The sequence below is a fragment of the Larus michahellis genome, chromosome 13 (assembly GCF_964199755.1).
Source record: "Larus michahellis chromosome 13, bLarMic1.1, whole genome shotgun sequence".
In the NCBI taxonomy this organism is placed as follows: domain Eukaryota; kingdom Metazoa; phylum Chordata; class Aves; order Charadriiformes; family Laridae; genus Larus; species Larus michahellis.
The window spans coordinates 13,786,178-13,810,292 of record NC_133908.1 but is presented as its reverse complement, the minus strand read 5'-3'; the positions used below and the strand labels follow the sequence as shown (position 1 = coordinate 13,810,292).

Below are 24,115 nucleotides of genomic sequence, written 5' to 3'. Positions count from 1 at the left end.
ACAGCCCCCTGCACACCCAAACAGGACTTTTCCAAGCATATTCCAAGACACAAGAACAAATCCTGCTTCAAACAACCCCGCCAGGTCCCTTGGGGCTCAGCGGCACTCAGGTCACCATCAGTAGCGCCCCAAAGAGCCCATCTCTCAGGGGCACCTGAGCACAAGAGCCAGGAACCAGCCTGACAAAAGGCTCCATCCCCAGCCTCGCGGCAGAGGTACCGGTACCCAAAACCCCTGCTCCCCCCACCGCCACGTGCTGCAAGCAGGGGCATTACACCCAGGGAAAGGAAGAGGAGACATCCACTCGTCTTACTCATAACCAGGTTTATTTTTCTCTTCCCTGCATTTCTGATACAAAGGCTGTAACCAAGGTCTCCACAGCAGCACGTCTTCTATAGAAAAAAATAGTCATTAATCTCCCGTGGCAAAACCATCCCTGCCCTACAAAGAAGACCCGCGCAGAATACAGCGGTGCAGGCAGGGACTGAGACACGTTCGCAGCCTTCTGCTCAGGTAAAAACGTATGAAAGCCTCCCGGTCATACAGAAATCAGCTACTCAAGAGAAATATTGTTGGTGCCTACACAGCCGCCAGGGCGTTTACTAGACAATCACATTTTATACACTAGCTACAAAATTGGATGTAGTGTCTCATAGTGCAATATTTCCAGGTTTGGAGGGACCTAGCTAAGTCTGCATTAAGATCTTTTCTAGGAATTGTACTCCTGAGGAATAAAGGGGAAAAAAAAAAAAAAAAAGGTAAGCAAAGATTTTATTTCACCGTGTTCAACAACTCACTTCATTGAACAATCATTGTGCTCTATTTAGATGCTGCGTTGCCCTAGAAGAAAAAGAGAAATCTTGTGTATTATTTCAAACTACGATTGGTTCAAGTCAGTGCCTAAACCTCTCCACTACACAGTCAACAACTGGTTAATGCTGAAATGCTCTATGTAAAAAAAATAAAAATTAAAATTTACTATCACCTTTAATTTCTCTGGACTCAGTCCAGGATCTTGAATCCTGTCCTCACTAACGCTTCTGATCACTCCTGTTTAATATTACTGAGCTGACATAGAAAAAGGATCCCGACGTTGCTTTCCAGACACACTTCCAGGCACTGGTTCCAAAAAAAATGGTTACTTCTCTGCAAACCAGCTGAAGCAAGACAGAAGAGACAGATGAAGCAAAGGCCATCTCTAGACTCTCGGATGAACGGTGCCAAGTATTTTTCTGTTTGAAATGTGCAACACATCATGGCTAAAAGGCTCTTTCGAAGAGCCCGGGGAGCCTTCTCCGTGCGGAGACCTGTGCTACGCTGAGCCAGGGGATGCCAACCCCTGCGAGATGGACCACGGCAAGCCAGGGGATGAGGTCGGGTACACCTCACACAGCCTCACACCCTGCTGCCAGCTCAGCTGCCCACAGAGGGGCCAGAGCGCAGGGCGAGGGCCACCAGTGCCGCAGGAAGGTCAGGAGGGGAAAAGAAGACCAGGGGAGATACTGGCAGCCTCTGCAGGAGCTTGTTTTATTAGCGAGCAGCAATAGGGGAAGGAGAGACGACTGGTTTGTAACCCTGTCCCAAACGGGAGGACGCACGTGGCGCTGCTTAGTGCCAGAAACCCCGCAAGGACAGAGCAGCCCAGGAGACGACAGTCTCTCCCCTCACCTCACCCAGGCCAAAGCAGGACTCGCAGCAGCACCAGGGAGCGAGGCTGGGACGCTGCAGAGACACTTTACAAGTCAGGCTCTCGTTAGAAATGGCAGGAAGGCTCCGCACCTTCCCAACACGCACGCACGCGTGCACACACCTCCGCTCACGCCCTCCCTTTCAGAACAACCTGAAAAAGCTGCCTGCTACAGGCGAACATCACCTGTTAAAAATAAGGCTGGAAAGAGACAAAGCAGCTAAAATAAATAGTTTGGCAACAAAGCAAACGCGGCTGTTACACAGAGGCCAAGTCTTGCTTCAAAACACTACATCTCCCTAACAAAAGGGCCTGCAAACAAAGTGAAACTTCTATCCAAGTAAGAGGAATTTTGCCAGCGGAGGTTGCCAGAGGACTCTCAGCGGCTCGACACATTCCCCTTCCAGAAAGCAGAGGGGGCACCTGCCCCACTTGAGCACTGTGCTGGGGAGCGAGGGCTGCCTGAGCCGCGTGCCAGCTCCTGTCCTCTGAAAACTACATAAAATTAAACCTTTTCTGCTCCTGAGAAAATTCAGACAACAACCACATTCGTCCAAAGCACAGGCTCTGGCAAGAGCTTGGCAGAGGCACAGCTGGCTCAGCACGCTGACCCCCACGCCTGCTGCTTGAGCTCTTAACCTACAGCGCTCCAAAACCTTCCTGAGAATGGCAGGGTCCATCTGCTTGCGTTTAACCTGCTGCTTCTCGAGTCTGGGCCAGTGGTTCGTTCTCCGAGACAAACGCAAGGGCCTTGCGCAGAGCAAGGGCATCGGGAAGCCCCCGCGCGGTACCTGCCCTGAGTAAACGGTGCCCATTTGTGGCGCATCCAACACTGCAGCCCCGTGCTCGTCTCCTTGTGGGCTCTGTCACGTTTCTGCCTCTGTGCAGCTTCCCGCAGGCTGACTTCTACCCAGTAAGAAACTGGACCATCTCCTGGGAAAGGAAAAAGAAACGCTCCCGCAGCAGCAGCTGCCCAGACTGCACGGCCTGCTGGGGGGTATTACGGTCACTAATCTGACTGGCACTTTTAATGTTCCTTTTATGCTCCCCCGGGGTTTGCTTTTAAAGACGATTTACGTGGGTGTCAAGTGAAGTGTATTGGGTCAGGCCCATCACCTCCTTCATCCTGGAGAAGTGCCCAAGAAGAGCCAGCCCTGTCTAGCCCAGCGGCTCTTCCCTGTAAACCTTTATTATCAGCTGCATCTCTCCAGCCCTCGAGTGAGCCGTCAGCTCCTGCAGAGCTGATCCACCCGCTGTGCACGAAGGCCTCCACCTCCAGCAGCAGTCAGCAGCTCTGAGAGCCCCCATCGCGGAGTCCAGGGCCATGGCAACTAGGACAGCTCGAAGCCAGTGTTCATGCTGATCGCGTAGCGCAGCTTCTCCCGCAGGATGCTCTTCTTGCTGTAGTTGGGAAGCTTGAGGAGGTTGAAACATGTAGAGGAGGTTGGGAGACGCCCACCTGGCTCTTTCTTGCGGATTGTGAAGAAGCCCCGTAGGACACTGCCCAGCGTGTCACCGGTGTCCTGGAACAGGGCAGAAATATATCACCCTGCACTTCTCTGCTGTGCTCCTTCCAAGCAGGGTGCCTACACACGGGGCAGAGGTGCTAACACAAAACCCGTCTGCTGGGAACAGGGAGAGACAAGCCTCAGAGCCCTGTCCCCAACAACAGCTAGAAAGGAGCTTCTCTCGGAACTGCAGCTGCCTTTACACGCGCAGGGTCCCCTCGCTGGGTGCGCAGGGGAACAGGATCAGAGGCACGGGGAGGTCCCGAGGAGAAAACACAACCTGGAGACAGGCAATAACAGCCCAAGTGCTGCTGTGTGTGGGAGGAGGTAGGTGCAGCCACGCGCACCCTGTTAGCGTAGGGTTGTTTTCACCTTGCCCTGTACAGCATATGTCTTTATGCCTCAGTTTCCTGGTCAGAGATTAGGAAGCCGGGCAGGGAAGGAGGCCTCCAGAAACCTGGCAGGGAACGCATGAGACACGAGCGAGCAGGGTGCCTACCTGATCATCAGAGACTTCCACGCAGCGGATGGAAAAAGGAGGCTTGAGGTAGGCAAAGCCCAAAAGTGGAGGCCTGGAGCAGCTGGTAACAAACTGAAAAAGTGACGGACAGTGAAAGACAGGAGCAGCGAGAGCAGCCTGACTATAACAGACACGCGGCTAACGCAGTCACAGCAGACAGCTGCTTGGACTGGCATTTGAGCACCCCACAGTACAACACTGCTGAGCTTTAGTGCGCAGCTCTGCTTGCCTTTGAAAACAGGGCTATTCACGGTGACACAAGAGCATTTACAGGAACTCTGCGTCCACGGCTGCCGCTCTGCAGGGGAGCAGGATGTTGATTTTAAGGCATCAAGCATTCTGACACTCCTTCTATTAGTGCAGAAAGCACCCAGATAACAGGAGGAGAACAGCAGCAGCCCAACCACCCCAAACAGCAGGTCAGGCTGAAATGACTGCATTTACCTTGAGAAACATGGCTCTCTCCTCAGGGCTGAAGTCGTTGGCTAGGATGTCCCACAGCCAGATAATGACCCGGTGACTCCCGTGGAAACCCCCGTAGTACACCGTGTGTTTTCTGGGGTGAGAAAGGTTGTGACAGGCTTGTGTCCCACTGCAGCAGGAGGGTCGCAGCTGCCAGCTGCAAGTGCTGGAAGGATCAATACCTGCCGCAAGTCAGGTACAGCTGACGCTGCCAGTCCCGAGCCCCCACCCGTGCTTACTGGGCACTTGATCAGAGAAAAGGAAAGGGCAGAGAGAAATTCTATGCCCGGGAACCGGTGGAAGAAAGGGCCCTTCCCTTTCATTAGTACTTTGTCCAAATTAGCTTTAAGGAATGTGTTCTTCAGCTCCATTTGTTTCTGTCTGCTCCTCACATTTCAATTGGGAAAAGCAGAAAGTTGTGAAAGAGTCAGTCTCCTGCAAACCTCCAAAATAGCTATGTAATAAAATGGCTGTGTTTGCTGAGTGAGAGGACCAGCAGACCAAGTTGCTCACTTACTTTAAGTCCTCGAGGTCAATCTCAGCATTGTCACCGGAGATCAGCCGCTGCAACTCTGGTGCAGAAAACATACGAATCCATTCAGGCTTAATGATCGACCTGAATCCACTGATGAGTGCTGCTGTCTGACTCTTGATTTGTGTGTGCATCCGAAAGTGAGCCATGAGATGGATGTAGCTGATCCTGTGTGTGACAGGGAAGGTGGCAGTGAGGGAGCTGGAGTAGCAAGGGACAACCATCTCACCGCTGCAGGAACAAGGCTGCTGACCTGTCTCTCCAGCCCAAGAGGGACTAGCACTGCCTGGAAATGCAATATACTTCCCCCTCCAGGACACTGATCTTCATTTAAACAGAAAGAGCTGTTCTTCTGCCCAGACTTTGCCCCCCACACCCCACCTCTGGGACTGTCTGCTCATTTCTTAGTGCTTCTTCCCAACCCAGGGACTAGCTGGCTTTAATAATCACTTGATCAACCTTGACCAGATCCCCAGTCACAGCCACTTCTCTAGGTTCGAAAAAACAAACTTTCTGGGCTCTGGTGCCACCTGCCCTGAAACCCACGGCTGGAGACTCAACGCACCGAAACCACCCACACGTAGGAGATTTCCACCTGCACCCCAGGAGTATGGAAAAGGTGCACTGTTTATTAGAGGGAGGCACCATCAGGCTGCTTCTTCTCGCCAACAGTCAAAACAACCGAGCTCGCCGATTCTTCTTCCTCAGCTCCCAGGCAGACTCCGCCACAACCACATTGACTGGGTTTTCAGCTAGGGAACCTCACTCCACCGTGAACAGACAGAACTCTTTCTGGATTGCTTCTCCTGCTCCCTCCCAACTACCAATTTGTGCGCACATCGGCACAAAAGCTTCAAAGTTTCTCCTGTGAGTAGAGCAACATACAGCACTTTCAGCTTTCTCCCTGAGCTGACTTCTGACAAGCCAGAGAAAGATCCTTTTGGATGCAAACTCCCTGGTCAGAACTCAAGAAGGGAAAAGACTGGGAACATCAGACTGCAAAGCATGACTAACAAAGACAAATCCTCAGGTAGGATCCAGCTTTCACTTGCCATTAAAGGGAACAACTCCCAGATTACCAGCTCAAACACACATCTGCTTAATAGATATTTTATCCCGCTTTTATGATCACTGAAGGGTACAGAGAAGAAGAAAAAAATGAAGGGAACAAAAAGGTGGGTTTGGTTTTCAGGCTCCGGAGTTGACATTTACGATAACTATCTAAAAGCCGGTTATCTGTGAAAATAGCTACAGGGCTCAGTGTCTCCTCTGATTTCCTGTGTCTAAAGTACGACTGTCGACTACATTTGAATTCACCACTGTCTCTTCTGAAGAACAGTGCTTTATACAACTGCCACATGTTATCATTCTGAGAAGATCTGTCTGCTCCAAGGTGTCTTTGAGCATCTGTGCCCTCTATGTTCACGACTGTGTGCCTGAATTGCTTTGAATCCATCTGTCTGTATCTATCACCGTCATTAAATCCTGCAGAATCTCACAGACTGTGTGCCTTTGACCTCCGAAGCGCTGTTTCAAGAAGTAAATTGTCAATTTTTATTTTGCAAATCGAATTTAATACAATTTCTGCCGATGAACTGTAACCAGTAAATTCTATTAAGATATTTATGTGCTCCTTCTACTCCAATCTATCTCAATTCATTCCAGATGCAAGCCCAAGGAACTAGAATAAAGTATTTTGCAGTGGTGACCTTAAAAATCTAATTGCTGTACTTACTTATTTTCATTGGTAACGGGAATGGTCTTCCCTCCAGGAACAAGTTCATGGCAAACAAGCTGAGGGAAGAAATGATTGTATTGCTAATTACTGCCTGGAACCACAATGGAAAGAAATGCCACGCTAAGCTGTTACCTCCCCATAAAACATTTATTTTTACAATAAAACAGTAGGATTTAAAATTTAAGTAATAATCCTGCTTCTGCCTTGAACCAGTTTCACTAAGCTATTAACATAGTAATTGAACAGTAGGGAACTCTGACTCTCCCACCAGTGGAGCCTGCCCTTCTTCGAAGAAGCCTCCTCTCTAGTCCGATCCATCACCGCTGAACTGCGCACAAATCAATTCAAAGAGCCCTGGGGGACTGTCACAATCCCAGAATCCAGAGGCTGAAAAAGCTCAGAGCCTTCGCATAGCTCAGGCTAACAGCACAATCCAAAGCTGTCTGCTCCACAGGTCTCATCTGGGGCCACCCGAGTGACAGAGCTCCCCGGAGTTCACTGTCCCTCAAGCTGGCCACTCAAGGCACGAAGCGGCGAGCGCTCAGAAAGCGAGGCAGCCAGGAAGCATCTCCTCCCTGCCAGGCCAGAGCCTGGTGCTCAGCCGACAGCACCGCTCAGAGACAGCGGCAGGGACCCTCTGGGTGCTTGCAACAGCAACAGAGTCATGACTCATCTTTGCACCAACACTAAGAGGCAGAAAGTCATTATTCACATATTACAGTGGCCTCTGTGCTCCAGTTCCAGGTGACTTCCAAGGTCAGAATGGAGCCCAGCACAGGCAATGGGCTCAGCTCGCCTGTGCCCAACACAGTCATACCTAGTAAGGACACACAAGTTCATTCAGGAACCACAGGGTTACCCCACTTGGCTGCTTCAGCGTGGCCAAAGCACAGGGCAAACAGGAGTCCCCCGGTTTATTTTGAAGTTTTGAGCACTGTGGCCTTCAATGTCTTACTGCTGGGCTCTCACATGCTGTTTCCTACCTTCATTTTTAAGGTAGAAAAACCCTCAAGGCCGAAACCTCAGCAGCCCTGAGGCAGCAGCAAGGTGCTCGGCCCACTGACCAGCGGACACAATCTCTCACCCACACAGAGCAGGGCTGCAGAAGACGACTTAGCTGTCTTCCCATTCACCCTCACAGCTTTGCAGCTGCAGTTACACTGCTAGTGCCGCTATCAGACGTATGCAAGCTAGGTCCAAAGTAGCCAGCTTAGGAATAAGAAACTGCAGCATGCAAAGCTCTCAAGGACAAGCTGCCCCAGATAAACACTCCGTGACTTACTGGTCTCTGAGCTCTGTGCCACTGGATCTACATTGCTAACAGTGCTCAGGTTTAGCGCTAGCTGGGGTCTCCCCATAGAATTTGCAGCAACAGCACACACAGACAGCAAAGGCATTTTTATCTTATCTATCCGTACTCTCCAGCTATGCGCACATCTCAGAACCCAAGGCACAAGTGCAACCAAGAACCTTCAAGCCTTCGTAAGGGACTGACAAACAGCCTTTTCTTCTCAAGGCCAAAAGACCTCCTGACACACTTCAAGTTTCTCTGATGGCAACGGCTACCTTTAAAGAAAAGGAATTCCTCCCTACTCACACAGATTCTTCTTTTTAAAAAGAGGGGAAAACCAGTTGTGCAGAGAAAGCACACAACAACGCTTTTCAACTAGAAAAGAAAAAATCCTGGCACTAGAAAAAATTAAAGGTCAGAGGGCAACCTTTTTGCGGAAAAAGCTGTTCTCTGCCCACAGTTAAATATTGAACGAAGCCGCAGAATCCTACGGCTGAGTTCAGAGAACCTCTGAAGCTGAGCCAGCCTTTCAAGCACAGGCCTTTTTTTTTTTTTTTGTAAAAGGAGAGCAGAGCTAAGCCTTAACCACAATCAAACACAAGGTCATTTACTAGTCAGTCGCCTCAAGGTTCTCGTTCAGATGGGCCACACAGAGCATCCACCTGACATACTCAAGAAACACGAGCACCAGAGTAAAAAGCACTCTGTGTAGCATGAGCTTGGAGAGACTGCCTGAATTCTAGATGCTCAAGACCGGCTCTCAGAAAGCTCAGCAGAGAAGAACAGCTGTCTTCTGCTGGCAAGTCAGACTGCAGATGTATGTCTCTGCTCTAAGGACACTAGTAAAAGCTAGGGCACCTCTGCTCAGGAGTCAAACCTAGTTCTGCTTCCAACTGCTTATATTCACAATCTGCCACTTCTGGCACCACAGGCTTTTGTAGGCAACAATCCTCAGGATCCCTCTTAGGGTTTCAAAGGCTCTTCCTGGTAGCATCAGCTAGACAAGCAAGAGAGGCACTCCTGGGCGGAGCAGGTAGGATCTAACCGCGAGAAACAGGGATTGCGTGAGCCAGGGCTGTGGACACTGACTATCAGTACCCAGCATTCTGCTTGTCACCACCTTGCATGAAGAGGGTGTTTGGAACAAAGCAGAGATAAGGTCCAACACAGTCATTGAATAAAAACCTACCTGACCCATCACGTCTTCATCGTAGGACAGCGTTAAGCCCAAGTCACTGATGTCACCATCATAACGCTAGAGGAACAAGAACGGGAAAGGTCAGCGTTTAGCAGCAGGAACAGCAGCTCTGCATTTTTGTATTACTCTTCCACTACGTGACCCCCAGCAGGCAAGAGGCACCAAAGAATAACAAATACGTGAGTTGCTCTAGGTTATGGGGAGACTGCACAAGAGCTGAGGCTAAAACCTGGGATTTCCCAATTGCCAGTTCCAGATTTACACCTTCAGACTCCTTTGTCATCCCTGCTTGCCCCAGTAAAAACACTGGACAGCCACCTACCAACCTGCCTCAGAATCCCCAATTATTGCCAGGGGGCTTTTAAAGACGATCAGTACCCCAAAGGCATTTCTAGTATTTCTAGCAGCAGCCAGTGATAAGGCAGTTGAACAACAGGAAAAGTAATGCACAAACCTTAATTGAAGTGAGATTTTTATAGAACTCAGAGTCCAAGGAGGGAAGTTCATCTACGGAGCTGTAGAAGACACTGTGGTGGTGCCCAAGTAGCTGACTCAAAAAGAAGGAAGCAAATGGTACATCCACAACTATTCCCTGCAGACAACAAGAATGCACAGGTAAGGTCCCACCGCCTACTTGTTCCGTGCAACATCTTTGGTCACTTACGAGGCCTGCAGGCAGATCATGTTCTGTGTAACAAGTGCAAAGATGCCAAACATTGCAATCAGCTAAGGAAACTACATCCTCTTAAAATCCATTAATTAGTGGAGCAGGTGCAAAAAGGCAACAGGGGAACTCCATGTTTCCTTTAAAAGAACTACCTTGGTGTTTAAAAGAACACCAGAATAACAGACTATTCCAGCTAGTGTCCCCAGCACTAAGAAGAATAATCAAGCTGTGTCCCAGCTTTTACCTCCAAGATTATTTTTAATACGTCTGAAGCGTCAGGCTGCTCCACCATCAGTATCTTTATCTAAGTCATTTTTTCCAAACTCACCTCTTCAGTAACACCTTCCCAAGCACATGACAGACGCTCTCGAAGGCAAGGGGCACCACCACAGAACTGCCTCTGAGCGGTGCTATACCAACACTGACAATATCCTACTCTGGTACTTTTGGCTCACCTCATATACGGCCTTCCCAAGCATCTTCCCCACAAACTCGAAGAGCTGTAGGTAGTTCTCATGAATGTAGGATGTTGGGGATGGATACAGCCTCTCATCACCGCTGGTTGTCTGCGCACAAACAGAGATAACAGCATGGTGAGCCAGTCTGCTTCTCTCTGCAATGGGTCATCATGGCCAACATCTGCAGCCCTACGTCACACCTTGAACAAGTTGAGTGCAGGGTCAAACACCTTCTTTATTATCTCTTCCAGAAACTCTTTGAAGACACCGTCCTGATCAATACCAGCCTCATCAACACCCAGATCATTCACAAACTTCACTCTGATCACTCCCTTCATGGCGTTCTGGGAAAGCTGCCGTAGCTGTTCATATCCGTCCTACACAGACCACAAGAGGCAGAGGACAATCACACAGGAAGACATGTGAAACACCCCCACAGACTTGTAGCAGAGACAGGAGACAGATACACCACAGATATCTGCATTTGTCATTGAATTTTGTGTCCAAAAAGACCAGCATTTTTCCTAGTCAAAACTCCAGGTTTGTAGCACTTAGAACTGAGCAAAGATCCAGTATTTTCCTGTAACGTCAGGCAGACGGAACCGGCACTGGGTGCCTCAGCACCCACAGAGAAGATAAAAACATATTCACACCCATTCTTGTCAGGTCAAGTTACTGGCTTGTTGGTTGACTTCTGCAAGCCAAGTTACTCACCTCCAGCATACGTGAGCGGCGGATAGTGATGTGCGTGACATGAGGCGATGCGGAGCTGGTTTCGACCAGCCCTAGCTTCTCCTTCTCCTTTGTAACCATATTTCGGAAAAGCAGCACTCTCTTAAAAAGGAAACAAATGTTAAGTTTTTATCCACAAGGTTCCTCATCTCCAGCGCAGCAGGGCTTTGAGATGTTCCTGACGCACATCCAGAACTAGCCCTTGGTTGTCCTGTTCCCAGCTAGGCCCAATGACGCCACTGTCACCTACTCATTAGAAATAGTGGGATCTCACTCCTTGTTTCCCAGAGGGACAGAGAAATCCTTGGAGCTCTGCTTCGGGAGGGACAGGGTACTGACAATACTGAAAACAAAAGCATCTTGCCTATCACCACATAAAAATGTATCGTCTCTGCAGGTTTGCTACCTGCAGAAAGACATTCTGCTTTCTGCATAAAGACTTTCTCCAAAGCCACATCATGTACTGCTGGCTAACCCTATGCAGCTGCCCACACAAATAAATGCTCTCCCAACGAGAGAAATCAAGACAGTTTAGAGGAAATACATTGGGCAGAGTGGGGGGAAGACGACTTTTGTTTCACTAGCATTTCAATCACAAGCTCCAGGTCACAAAATGCTCAAGACGCATGTCCCTTCCATCCCAGGTCACCCAAGTCGCCGACTTTTCAGCCTCCATCCTCTGCCCCTGTCCCACTCACGTTCTTGTGGGGAATGACGTGCGGGATGTACTGCAGGAGCAGCTGGGCTCGTTTCTTGTCCTTGTCCAGCTCCTGGAAGAGCACGCTGGGTTTGAGGTCCCTTACAAAGAAAGGCACAGATTCAGAGATCCCTGAGAAATGCCCAGGTGTGGTAAATAGCTGGGGGTAGGAGAGAGAGGAAACCTGTAATGATTTCAAAGACGACTTAAGGGCTCAGGTGTATACAATCTAAGAAGGCCAGAGACACTCGAGCTGTCAGGTACTGAGCCAGTTTTCAAAGCATCACCCTCCACCAGCAGCAGCTAATCCTGACACCACAGAAGAGAACCGCAACAGGAGTGTCCTTAAATGCAACCACAGGGAGCAGTTCTGACCTTGATCTCACAGGTGGAACGAGAGGCACTCAATCTAAAGGGATCCCAAACCAGCCACCCACAGGGAAGCTGGTGCACCGGGACAAACACACAGCTGCGCACAATCCTTGCCTTGAGCTGGACACTTACTTGCGTAACCAGTGGTCCTCGGGAGCAAAACGCCTGCGGCAGTCCCTTTCATACAAGACCATGAGCCAGCCATGGACAGAATGAAACAGCTCCAGGGTCTCCCCTCTGGCGTTCTCTGAACAAAAGGAACAAAGCAGCAATGTCCAGGCACCCTAGGTAACAGGATGTCCAAGGGCAACATATTGATCATCTGCCCCACACTAATAGGACAGGTGCATTTCTCCTAACCTCCACCGGCTCCAGAGGGAAGGAAGAGGTTTTGTGCCTCACGGAAGACAGACAATCTCTTCTTTGATCAAAGTGAAAAAACTCTCAGCCACATCAAAGCCAGCTCCAACTGAGACATCACAACAGAAATGGACTATTTCATCTAATTGCCAGAATTGAGCTGTATCCAAATTACACCAGCATATAGATCAACACTAGATATCTATCCTAGGAGGAAGGAATCTAGGAGACCCTAGCAAGCCTGCTCTGCTTTCTCAAAGCACCACATTACATTCTTGTCCAATACATGGCCCAAGTCATGCTAAATTCAGCCTCTGGCAAAAAAAAAAGCAGCCCATCATGTCTGTTACACAAATCCTTCTTGGAAATAGGAAAAGTACACTGTATTTGGTGCCAAGCATGATAGCTGCACGTGGACACCAAAAGATTGGGACACATCCTCATGCCACACAACGTAGTATGTTTTTTGCGCAAAGTCATAATTAGCAGAAGCTCTAAATTCCAAAATTAATGCCATTTGTTGTTCTAACAGTAACCTCAACTCAAGCTACTGAAAGTACTTACCTACAATTCCATCCCAGATCATCTTAAATACAAAGGAATTCAGAAAAGATGAGATGGTAACAAGCTCTTCCAGTTTGAATGAAATCTGCTCTTCATAGACTTCTATGTCATCAAGAATCCTACCAGGGAACACAAATGCAAATGAACAAATGCAAATGCATAAGTGTAAATTTAATTCCCTTTTGAAATTTTCATAAAGGCACATTATCCTTTAGCAGCAGCTCTTATTACTATGACAACTGACACCCATGAGAATCTCAAGTCATAAACAACTAAACCTTATTTATTGATTTTGATCAATATCTGATCCTAATGGAAGAGTATGAAAGGTCCGAGACACAAGCAAAGTTAGTATTTCATAGTTAAGAGGACCCATGCATTCATCCTCAAGAAAACTTTCTCATCATTCAAGCTAAGAAAACTGTCTCTACTGACCAGCAAAGGCAATTTTCCACCCCCTTTCCCATCCTTTGTGTTGTGTAAGTCGATGAGCGAGGCAGTAAAAGAGCTCTACACAGAAGCACGTAAGCTGGGAAGCTTTCTTGCAGCAGAATTATAACATTGTTCCTCGAAGCTTATCTGGACTCGTCGAAGTGTTTGCTTTGGATTGGCACAATTGTTGCCCATAAGGAATGGAAGAGATGTTTCTTCCCCCTCCGTAGCCAGTGCTGTGTATTCCTGAAGCTGCACATGGCTGAGGGGGAAAGTCCTTTATTAATCAAGACTCTATCTGAAACACTTGCTGCTTTACTCTGCCTCATTATCTTTATGCAAAGGCAGCAATACCTTAACTATTCCCTTCAAACTTGAGGAACACAACAGCTTCACATTACGAATCCAGAGAGCACCCTCTGCTTGATACCTACGTGATAAGGTGGCGGGAGCAGTCACAGAAGAGCATCAACATGGCCAGGAGCCTCTTGGATTCCTCCGTATCATTATTCAAGCACTCCAAGAAGAGTTTTAACCCACCCTGTGGTCCCAGCTCACAGATAAAAGCCCATAATTTGGGCAACAGATCATCCAGGTAAGTGAGGCCTGGCAATAGAAAAATGTAAAGCACACTCAGTAAAGCTCGTTCTGCCTGCTCGTTCACGCATGCTCAAAGAGACGAATGGGACTTGGGGCTGAAAGATCCTTTTGCAAAGCAACACTATACTTGGAAGGGAAAAATCGGCATCACATTTGGCTCCCAAAGCCTGTCTGCGTTAACAGGAAATGTACAATCACCAGGAAAGCAGAAAAGAAGTTTTTTAACAAGGCATTAATCGTTTGCACATCTAAAGCCCTTTCCCGCTAATCATTCGCAACTTTAGAAAATATTTAATTCCCGTGATTCTATCACCATTACAGCCATCTTAAAGACGAGAACACAAAAAATGGGATTGTACCTGTGGTCACCGCTATAGCCACAAACAAAGCATCTAAGGCTCTGGACTCATTCCTCTGCTCTAGCCACTAGACCAGAAGAGTGCTTATCTCCTCCTCCATCCATCCCTAAGACAGGCAATTTGTTCTTAAGATGTATGAAAGCATTCAGTGTTTGCACCACATAAAGATTAATATTGCTAGGCCTCTCAAAAACACTGACTCAGTCTTAAGTTTGATATGGAGTAAGCAAGGTTTCATTATAGGAAAACTCACTTCAATTTGTATTCTGGAGAGTTAATGCTTGATAAAGAAGTGATGAATGTTATTGATCAGATGTATGATTCAGGATGGAACAAGCCTTCCACCCAGCCAGTCAATAAACCGTTGTCAGTAATAAAACTACCAACAAGTCAACAGAATTTAATAAGAAAAACCTATTTTTTTCTCCACATTTTAAGCGATTTGAAAAGCACAGATGTGCCCTGACCTGTGAGTATCTGCAGACGGATCTGCGTTAGCGTTGTAAGCGTGGTTTGGTACAGGACACAGATACTGCACACCTTCTGCACTTCTGCTGAGTCCACTCGCTTGCCCCCAACAGGCTTGAGAATGTTGCGGACAGATGCAGACTTCTGGAAAGCTCTCTTGAAAAGATCTGGTGACAGAGAAGCACACGAGACGTTGGCTCAGGAGACACAAGTGCTATTCCAAACCATTTCTTATTCTCAGACACAAAATAAAGAGGATTTTCAGCAGACTAAGTCACTCCACAGACAGTAGGTTTTGGTGGACTTTTCTGGCAGAACACTGTACAGCTGCCAGTAACGCAGAATATTTCAGTGGGGGCATCACCCTAGAGCTTAAAACCTTATCAGAACTGCAGTAACTAATGACCACAGGACCTAGTGCTATGGGCAGCAGCTAGAAAATAGCTAGATAATAGCTGTCTCATTCCAAATACTCTTCTGCAGAATCATCACGCATCACAGGTCCGTGAGCCAGCTTCACCTTGCTTTTCACCTGGGAAGCTGGTCTCCCATCCTGCCTTGGGAAGTACTAATTTATGCAGTAAGCACTTCAGCTACTTGAGAAACAATGAAAAAAACCTGCTAAAATAAGCATGTATTTTCACAGCACCAAAGTAAGAGACTTGCCCGAGGTCACAGAGGCATTCCGAGCAGGAATTACAAATAGGAGAGACCATATCCCCACCTAAGTAGCAGCAGCTGCTGCAAGTAATTACTCAAAGCTTTTAGCGTAAAAGTCAAAGCCCTGGGAGTCTGCAAGAGAGAAAGACACGTGTACACACACACAGAGACACAAAAAAAGCAACCCTCCAGAACTGACTCTTCATAGGAAGGCTGTTCTGAGGGGAAACCGGCTGTGTTGGCAGCTGAGCTATTTCCTGATTCTCCAGCAATTTCTTGCTGAGCACATCACTGAAGAGGATGCGGATCATATGGACTCCCCAGAGATGCTGCAGTTGCTTTGTCAGCAGAGGCATGGACTCATTCAATCTAAAAGACAAGTCAGAGACACACGTTAGAAGGCAGGCTGGAATAAAACACCCGACAGCGACACTTCCATACATTTAGCTAACAGTCAAAATGGAGTAGGCACCCACCCTACAGATGGTCCTCGTAGGAAGAGCATACAGGTCCTATATCGAGTGTACCAGTATGGCCACTGTGTACCAGTCTAACTATACGAAACAAATTTCCTCATGTAATAGTCTGTACATGAATGCAGCAGTTTATATTGTGCAGATATAACCCGAAATATCTGAGAAGTTATTCTGAATAGGGTCACACTGCTCACTTCAAAACTTAAAACGCATTGCATGATTAAAAAAAAAAAAAAAGAGGGGGAAAAAATGAAAAAAAGAGAGGCTTAATCATCTATCACCGCAAGGTCCTCCCCACTTACCCATAATCCACAGTCTGTGAAAACCAGCCTAGAACAGGATGCCAGTGGGTGAGGTTGGATTTCTTTTGTGAAACGTACTTCTGGCAGTAGGAGAGCATGTGAATGAGCACGCCCACAAAATGAGCTGTCTCCTCCTCAAGAACTTTGTCATTCAAGGAGCCCAAGTATACAAGATTACCTGGCGGAATGACCAGCACATCGAGACTTAAAAGAGGAACAGATGCTGCGGGACAGCGGTTACAGACACCAATACACAAAATGAACTCACACCCCTTTTAAAACCCAGGAGAGGATTTCTGTGAAGAATGACTACTAGAAGCTACCCCGCAGCAAGCCATTTCCAGCACACATCAGCCACTAAGGGGGCATGTCACTTTGGCATCCTCCTGCAGCCTTCTTGTCTGTATCCCACTAACACCTTCTACAAAGTACTACAAGCTACACGCTTACTCCCAAGTTCCAGCTGTTCTTCTTGTTACTTTTACAGTAACGTGAACTTAAATATTTCAGTAGCACATCCATTTAGGGAAGTTAGATTCAAGGCTGCTCCACTGCAAGCCTTTCTCAGAGTCCAAGTGAAAAGCTAGAAGAGGTAATACTTTGTGGTTTAGGCATGATGACATGTATACAAGTGCAAGTCTCTGACCCTTCCTCCATTTGCAACAGCCTTAAAACATGTTTGCAATATCCCAAAATATATCTCAGTTATTGTTTAGAAACTATCTAAATAAGAATAAAAAAAAAAAAAAAAAGATGAGTTGGAGGCAGCTCTGACCCATGGAAAAAGATCTGACTGAAGATTCTCTTCCAAGCACAGTAAAAACAGGAGCGTTACAGGCGCTTACCTAACAAACAAAGAGTGTGACTTCCTTCCAGGCACACACAGACGTCTCGGCATTGTGCTTCACGACTTAAATACAGGATGAACTTGCGGAAAAGATCATGAGATTCTATCACTGCCAGACGCTGAAAGACAGAATTTAACGGCCAGTGAGGCCGAAAAGAGCCACACAGAACAACCACACCCGATCTGCCAGCAGGAATTCGGATTGTCTGTTTTTTCCAAATAAAGCAGCAAGTTGAGACTGATGCACTGAAGAGAGTGTTTAACAGGAAGCTGCTCTAGGAAATAAAAAACCTTGCAGGTGAACAGGCCATGTTCCAGTCGGAGACAGACCTTTGCAACTGTCTGTTTGCAAGAACACAGAATGCCCATTTGGCACAAAACTTGCCTCTCTGCACCAAGCTACACAGAGGAGCCATCAAATTAAATTAGATTAGTGGATGGCCTATTAGTTACCGTCACAGATCCTTTGCCATGCAACGGACTGATTTTTCCTTTGGCTCTGTCTCTCTTCCATTGGTTACACAAATGGAAGAATAAGGACATGCAAAAATTCAAGCTGTGTGTCACATATGCCTTTATTTTTATTTTATTTATTTATTTTAGGGCAGTTCAGCCCATCATCCCACTGGTGTTAATAACGCCTGCGGTATTAGAAACCCAGAGTGTCTGGGGGGTGTAAGGATGAAACGCTCACACCAGAATTGAAACTGGCAAAGAGAGAAATGCCAATGATCTGTTCCAAGAGCTGATAAAATGGAATAACAAGTTGCCTTATGCGATATACAATGGATTTTTGGTACTATTACATCACGCACTTACCTCAGGTGTTAGAGTAGCAAGATGAGTCATTATAGCAGGCACAGACATGATATGGATCAGAAATGACCTCAACAGATTGTCTGAAAACTGCGCAGCAACCACAGGGCTACAGAGAGAAGAATACTTCAGTGCAAGAAACCTGACCTCGCAAAGTTAAGACGCAGGCTTTCACTGAGCCCTGCAGAACTGGCTGCTGGTTCTACCCTCATCAAGAAGCATCACTGGAAAAAGAACTTCACTTACACGTCTGTTATCACAGCAAGCTCACAAAATTGCTTTTGACTCAAAGGAATATAAGCCAAACAGTTCACAGCACAGTGTATTTTTACACAGCACATCCATACCACCCAGAGCACCCTAAGCGTTATGTGGTTCTTCTCCTAGAGTTCCTCTTTTCCCCATTACCGTAGTCAGTAATTAAATAGCTGTTTTCGTTAGGAAGATGTTAAGTGGCATTCAAGGACATCCATTCCTACTCTACTGAACATCACAACCTCATCATCCCAGCAGTGACAGCTATAGAGGGGAAGCTGCACACAATTAACAACTGAAGTCTTAAAAGAACGCTCGTTAGAGGCTGCAGATTTCCAAAGTGAAGAGACGTGGGGTCTGCAGAGGTGAGGGCAGGATAACAGCGTACTTTTCTTATTTCTAAGAGAACAGACTGAACCATTAGAAAAATCTGCACCCACCTCTTGTTTCAGGGACAAACTTTGCCCTCGCAAACTGAGTAACAGGTACATCTGCATCAGCAGTTCATCGTGAGGAGGCACAACCATACTTATCTAGAGAACTCCAGCCCCTTCTGAGGGTTCAACAGAAGGAGATACAGATGCTGTACTCTAAACTGGAACAGCACTCCGAAGTCTGGGCTCATACTAACACTAATTACTGACTTAAGAGCATTCTGATCTGAAAATGGATGACAGGAAAAGTGGGTTATTTCCCTAAAGCAGCTTCTTTCATCAGGGTGATACTCTCAATGGCACAAAGAGATTGGTAGAATGAGAAGCCTTCAGAAAACACAATAAAGACAAATTTGGCTGCACATCATCCCAATTAGCTCTGACTGCCTTACCGTAATGCAAGAGAGAAGATGGCAGTCAAAGAGCCTTTGGACAAGGAAGGTCTGGATCTTGCCAAGCCATTAGTTAGCAAAATCTGGAATAAAAAAAAAACAACAAACCAAACAAAAAACAAAACCACACCAAAAACTCCTACAGTACTCGAAAAAAGATTATGATGACTCCTGAAAGACATTATGTTTATTTACAGAGCAGAGAAAAAGAACACCACCAAAGAAACCTGAAAACCAGTTACTACAAGTCATTTGGCAGAACTAGAAGGGCTTCCGGTTAATAATGGTGTAACAGAGAAACTGCAAACAAATCAGACACTCCACAGTACTTATTTCCCTAGGACCTGTACTCAGACAGTTCCCAGGCCTTTTAAAATAAACAGGCAAGGCTGAGAGCTGCCTGGTAATATCATCCTCATTTAAAAGATTAAGAAAAATTACATCAGTTCCTTTCCCGTACAGAACAGTAAACAAATCAAATACATACAAAATGGCAGCAGCAAGGTTTGGAAAAATATTCAAGAGTCCTTTCTGTCCATCTCATTAGGAGATGATTAAGTAGGAGTTAGAGTCAGCAATAGTGACAAAAAGGAGATGGTGTATTTGGTCTCAAGTGGGGAGACTCTGCGTTATTGCTTTGAAGAAAACTATGATCACACACAAATCACCAGCGCTCCACAAGCAGCTTCTCCCTGACACACCACCACAGAGATCAGAAAAGCTTCCTCAGAACAAGGACCACAGCGCAGGACTGAGGCTTGTTTTGAATAAAGAGAAGACATAACTGTATCAGCCGGAGACTTACCTGCAGCACAGAATAAAATCCCTTCTGATTTAGATGTCCCATGATGTTTGCACAGATGTGGTTCATGGCAGGCCTCAGGGTTTCACCTTCCGGGTTAAAACACTGACGTTACTAAACCAGCATCGCAGCTCCACTCTTTACTTCCTTACACACTATGAAACAGTTTGCCAATTCACAAGCCCTTCTTGCACAAAGTCCTTGCCCTTAAATGCAAAACCGTCATTTGAGCAGCATTTCACATCAAGTCTTGTTTAAGGTGTAAGACTCACATTTCCTTATGATATTCATCTGTCTTTCTACGTGTATTTCCCACAAAACCCCAGAGCTAAAAACATATTCCATTATGCCCCGAACACTTCTTGACTGCGAGATTTTGGAGCATTATAAAAACGTTGTTAACTGTTACTGTTCTAAGGGAAATAGCCTCTCTAATCTCAAGGGAATCCTCACTGCCTGTTCTATGCTTTGTGCCAGCACAGAACTGTAATGAATGTTTGTGGTAAGCACGGGGAGAGACAGGGTGCAGAAACAGCATTCAGTAGATTTTAATAGCAAGTCCCAGATCAGCGACTTAAAATATTGAATTGGATGCACCAACCTTTTCCTCGAAGGATCTTCCACGTAGAAGTGTCTGTGAAGGTGACAAGCATTGTGAGGTGCAAATTGACCAGTCTGGAGTCTTGTAAGATGTCAGGCTGCGATAACAACCACCAACGTTAATAAATCGTATTAGCTTTGTGCCAAACTACAGAACCCTTAAATGCAGGAAGACGAAACACAAAGAAAACAATTCTTACTTTAAGCTGCTTGAGAAATTCACAGCAAAACCACAAAATGTCTTTGATCTGTTTGATCCATAACAGCGTGAGATCCTTGGAGAGTGCCAGCGACACATACCACACCTGAGAAAGGCAGGATACAATCGGAAGCAGCGATTAGTATTTGTGCCACAGATTGGCAGAATACATTACAACGAAGCTCTGTAACAAAACAACCTCCTCGGCAGCAGAACCAAGTTATTTCTCTCCCCAGAATTCCCGGGTCAAAGCATACCACCCACGGCAGAAAGAAATTGCCCTTTAATTCCTATAGCTGTATAAGCTGTATATAGTAAAGGGGAATACTAAAAAACTTGTCCAAACATTCACCATGGAATGTCAGCAGTGTTCAAGGGCTTCTGAAAGCTAAATTTCAAATATCACCAACCTAAACCCCCACACGTACAGTTAAAAAAACCCCAGCAACTAACCAACCCTCCCACCCCCAAACTAAAAAAACACACCCTGCTGACCTTGGGCTCATTCTCAACATCCATACTATTGAGAATACACCGGCACAGCTTTTCAAATCTCTGGGAGGAAAAAAAGAAAAAGAAAAAGGTGGCATTAGTTCTAACTGCAGGATGGGCTATTCTGGAAGAGCACTAGGAACAGCTCAGCAGAGGGAGCAAGATACCTCTGTATCAAAACAACAAATGTTCCAAACACATTCCCTAGAGACAATGCCGATGGCTCCTTTTCCCGGGAGCGCATCTTACACATCATGCTACAGCTATGCAGAAAAACTCCCTCCTCGAACACAGTGCCCATTAACAGGAGGAATTTCTCAGCCTTCCCTGCTAAATTGCCTCCCTCAACAGCAAAGGCTGAAGCCAGGAAAAGCAAAAAAGTTGGGGTTCAGCTAGAAGAGCTTAATGCTAACGAGTGCAGCAGTGTATTCCAAACTCCCAACGATCACGGCTCTCAGCAGAACCTGGAGATCACATCCAGAACTCCTTAACTATTATTTCAGTCCAGCTGTATTTGTCACATGCTTTCAAGTTATAAAGCCATCCTGAGCTACAGAATTGGCTGCTGCGGTTATCCTAACAGAGCAGTGTCCAGAAACAGCGTGGAAACGAGCACAGCCTAGTCCTCGGCCCAGCCCAGCAAGGGACTGACTGGCTGCTGGAAGGGGAAGGAGAAGAGAAGCAGAACAAACATGTTTCAGCAATGCACCCAGTCACTGTAATGCAGAACTTCAAATGGATGCCAGGCACTTAAATAAGTTATATGCAAGATACACTTTTTTTATGTAAACACAGAAAACTGTATTTGCGGTACTTGCACCATCATAAACAGGAGTTTGATGGAATAGAGGTTAAAAAAAAGTCACTCACTGCCGCTACAATTTAAATACAGCTTTTAATTTTCCAACTGTTTTTATTATAATTAGTCCTCACAGTTTCCTGGGGCAAATATCATCATTTCGTAGATACTACAGCAAAAGGCTTCACTCTGAAACCACAAATTCAGGGCATAGTCAGAAAAGCAGCTGTGACACAAACAGCCTGCACTCTACACTCTGCCAGGACAGCTCTTTGCGAGCTTGCCACAATGTACCTGCCAGGGGAACCAATGCAGCTGACAAAATCACAAGGCACCGCTCAATTATGGAAGTTGGCACGGTCACCAGGAAAAACATTCGTTAAACTATGCCCTGAATACGGAATTGCTACTAAAAAATTCAAGGGTTCTTCTATTTCAATTCCTACAGGCAGATCTCTGCAAGAAGAACTAGGAGACAGAGATCACATTTCTGAAGCCAAAATATATCGCAGGAACCTACACGATCACTTGGTAACTAAATTTCGTTACCATGTTAAAATATGTCCTCAAAAGAAGAAAAGCACGCCAGAGTAGCAACCTTACCTCTTTGTCCTCCTTATGATTAAATACAAACAGTAGTTTCCTAGCAATTCTGAAGATAGAAAGAGCACTTCTTTTACTTGAGCCAGATTCATTTGCCCCAAAGAAATCCTCCGCTTCTCTCCTACCGAAGTGAGAAAAATGAGCGTTGGTAGTTAAAAATCAAGACACCTCTCCAGATAAGAGCAAAGCATGGAAGGTAGAATTTTCACACACCTTATCTCCCTCTGCAGGCGGCACCGACAGAGAAATCTCCTGATCAAAGCCTGGATCTGGACAGCCGCACGCTCCCTCTCCTTCAGCTCCCTCCGCTCCTCCCGAGCCTGGCGCGCTTTGTCCAGGAACTGGGCTTTGGAGGACTGGCTCGCGCTGAACATCTTTCTAACCTACCAAAACATAAATTTAAGGAAACAAAGAATCTTTGCAGCAAACACCTGGGGAACTAAGTAAGACCAGAGTGGACAAAATGCACAGGCAAGGGTAATTCTTTACAGTACTTCTGAGCTGACGACCTGCATCCAACATTTTAACAGGGGAAGGAGAGTAACTAACGGCACAGAAAGAAGTGCGTGCAAAACACAGCCTAGGCAAAGCCAAAGTTACTGTCAATGGGACTGCAATAAGAAAACACAGTGATATCCAAATCATTCCCGCAAAGCCTGCAACCTAATACACGCAAGTAGATTTTAAGAGCAAAAAAACCAATCAGCGTGTTGTCATTGTGTTCCACTCCCTGTACTCCAGCTCCCCTTTCCACTCTTAGTTGTTTTCATTTTCTTGTTTAGACAAATGATTCTAGAGGCAAGGATATGAGGGAAAGGGCACAAGGGATGCCTGGAAGCTAATTTATTGCCACTCAAGAAGCCAAAATGCACAGAGACGATGAGAGCTTCATAAATACTTGACAACGAACTCACCTGAGGGCTTACTTCTTCAAAAGAAGTGTGCGATAGTCATTTATCACAAACATGATCTTCATTTACCAGTTGCAGGCAGCTCCTGCACAGATAAGCACGTTACCTGGGTGTGATTTGGGGACTTAGTCTTTACCTTTCCAGTCCTAAGTCCTTTTGACCAGGCTTACCTGTCACTATACCCTCAAGAAAATGTTAAGTCAGAAAAGCTTCGGGAGAGAAGAAGCATCACAACGGAGCGCTGGTGATCAGCACAGGCAGCTCCTCACACTTCAGAGGGGGGTAAGAAACAATTCCACATGTGACAAAAGCGCAGGCCAGCCTCGAGCGTGCCAGGGCCCTGGGAACCAGCGAGACCTGAGCATCAGCGAGCGCTTCCCACTTTGCCAGAGCTGGGGCAGGACCCATGAGCCATGCCACATCCCCACAACTGGACTCCAATGCTTTGGCCCTTGCCCAAGCCATCAGCAAAGCAGCCAGCAGAGACGCCCCCTCAGCCCCAAACGCCCATCTCACAGATCCCCCCGGGCCTCAGGCGCCCGCCCCACGGCCCCTCCCTCGGGCCCAAAGCACCTGCCCCACGGCCCACCCCCACTCCAGGCCCCAGGCACCTGCCCCGTGGACCCTCCTGGGCCCAAAGCGCCTGTCCCACGGCCCGCCCCCCCCACCCCCGGGCCCAATGGGCCTGCCCCACAGACCCTCACCCTCGCCCCACCGCCGCCTACACCGCCGACAGAGACAGGGCCGGGCCGGGCCGGGCCGAGCGGCCCCGGGGCAGCTCCCGAGGCCGAGGCCCACAGCCCCGTTGCCCGGTAGCCCCCGCCTCGTACCCCCCCCTTGTTCGCGCTCCGGCCGGCAACCTGCACTACTGCCACCACCGTT

General features: G+C 47.1%; 1 protein-coding gene across 7 annotated transcripts; it reads right to left on the bottom strand.

Annotated features, from left to right (window-relative positions):
* Positions 1–304: 304 nt before the first annotated feature.
* Positions 305–24,076, bottom strand: UBE3B (ubiquitin protein ligase E3B). 7 transcript variants are annotated; one of them, XM_074607032.1, is made up of 29 exons: positions 23,938–24,076; positions 23,404–23,573; positions 23,237–23,318; positions 22,536–22,705; positions 22,323–22,443; positions 20,924–20,983; positions 20,430–20,534; positions 20,231–20,327; positions 19,633–19,718; positions 18,828–18,910; positions 17,750–17,855; positions 16,929–17,049; positions 16,084–16,261; positions 15,505–15,674; positions 14,645–14,812; positions 13,653–13,824; positions 12,787–12,905; positions 11,995–12,109; positions 11,492–11,591; positions 10,776–10,895; positions 10,262–10,438; positions 10,059–10,169; positions 9,391–9,528; positions 8,928–8,993; positions 6,445–6,503; positions 4,695–4,877; positions 4,160–4,271; positions 3,695–3,787; positions 305–3,210 (listed from the first exon to the last, which is right to left on the bottom strand). In XM_074607032.1, exons 4-29 carry the CDS (start codon positions 22,694–22,696, stop codon positions 3,019–3,021), a joined length of 3,213 nt encoding a protein of 1,070 aa, XP_074463133.1. In that variant the 5' UTR covers positions 22,697–22,705; positions 23,237–23,318; positions 23,404–23,573; positions 23,938–24,076; the 3' UTR covers positions 305–3,018. The 7 variants fall into 7 exon arrangements, 5 of the variants coding, with proteins under 5 accessions (XP_074463133.1, XP_074463134.1, XP_074463135.1 ...); XR_012589829.1 differs by lacking the exon at positions 6,445–6,503 and having other exon boundaries at positions 23,938–24,074; XM_074607034.1 differs by lacking the exon at positions 3,695–3,787 and having other exon boundaries at positions 2,889–3,210; positions 23,938–24,074.
* Positions 24,077–24,115: the final 39 nt, after the last annotated feature.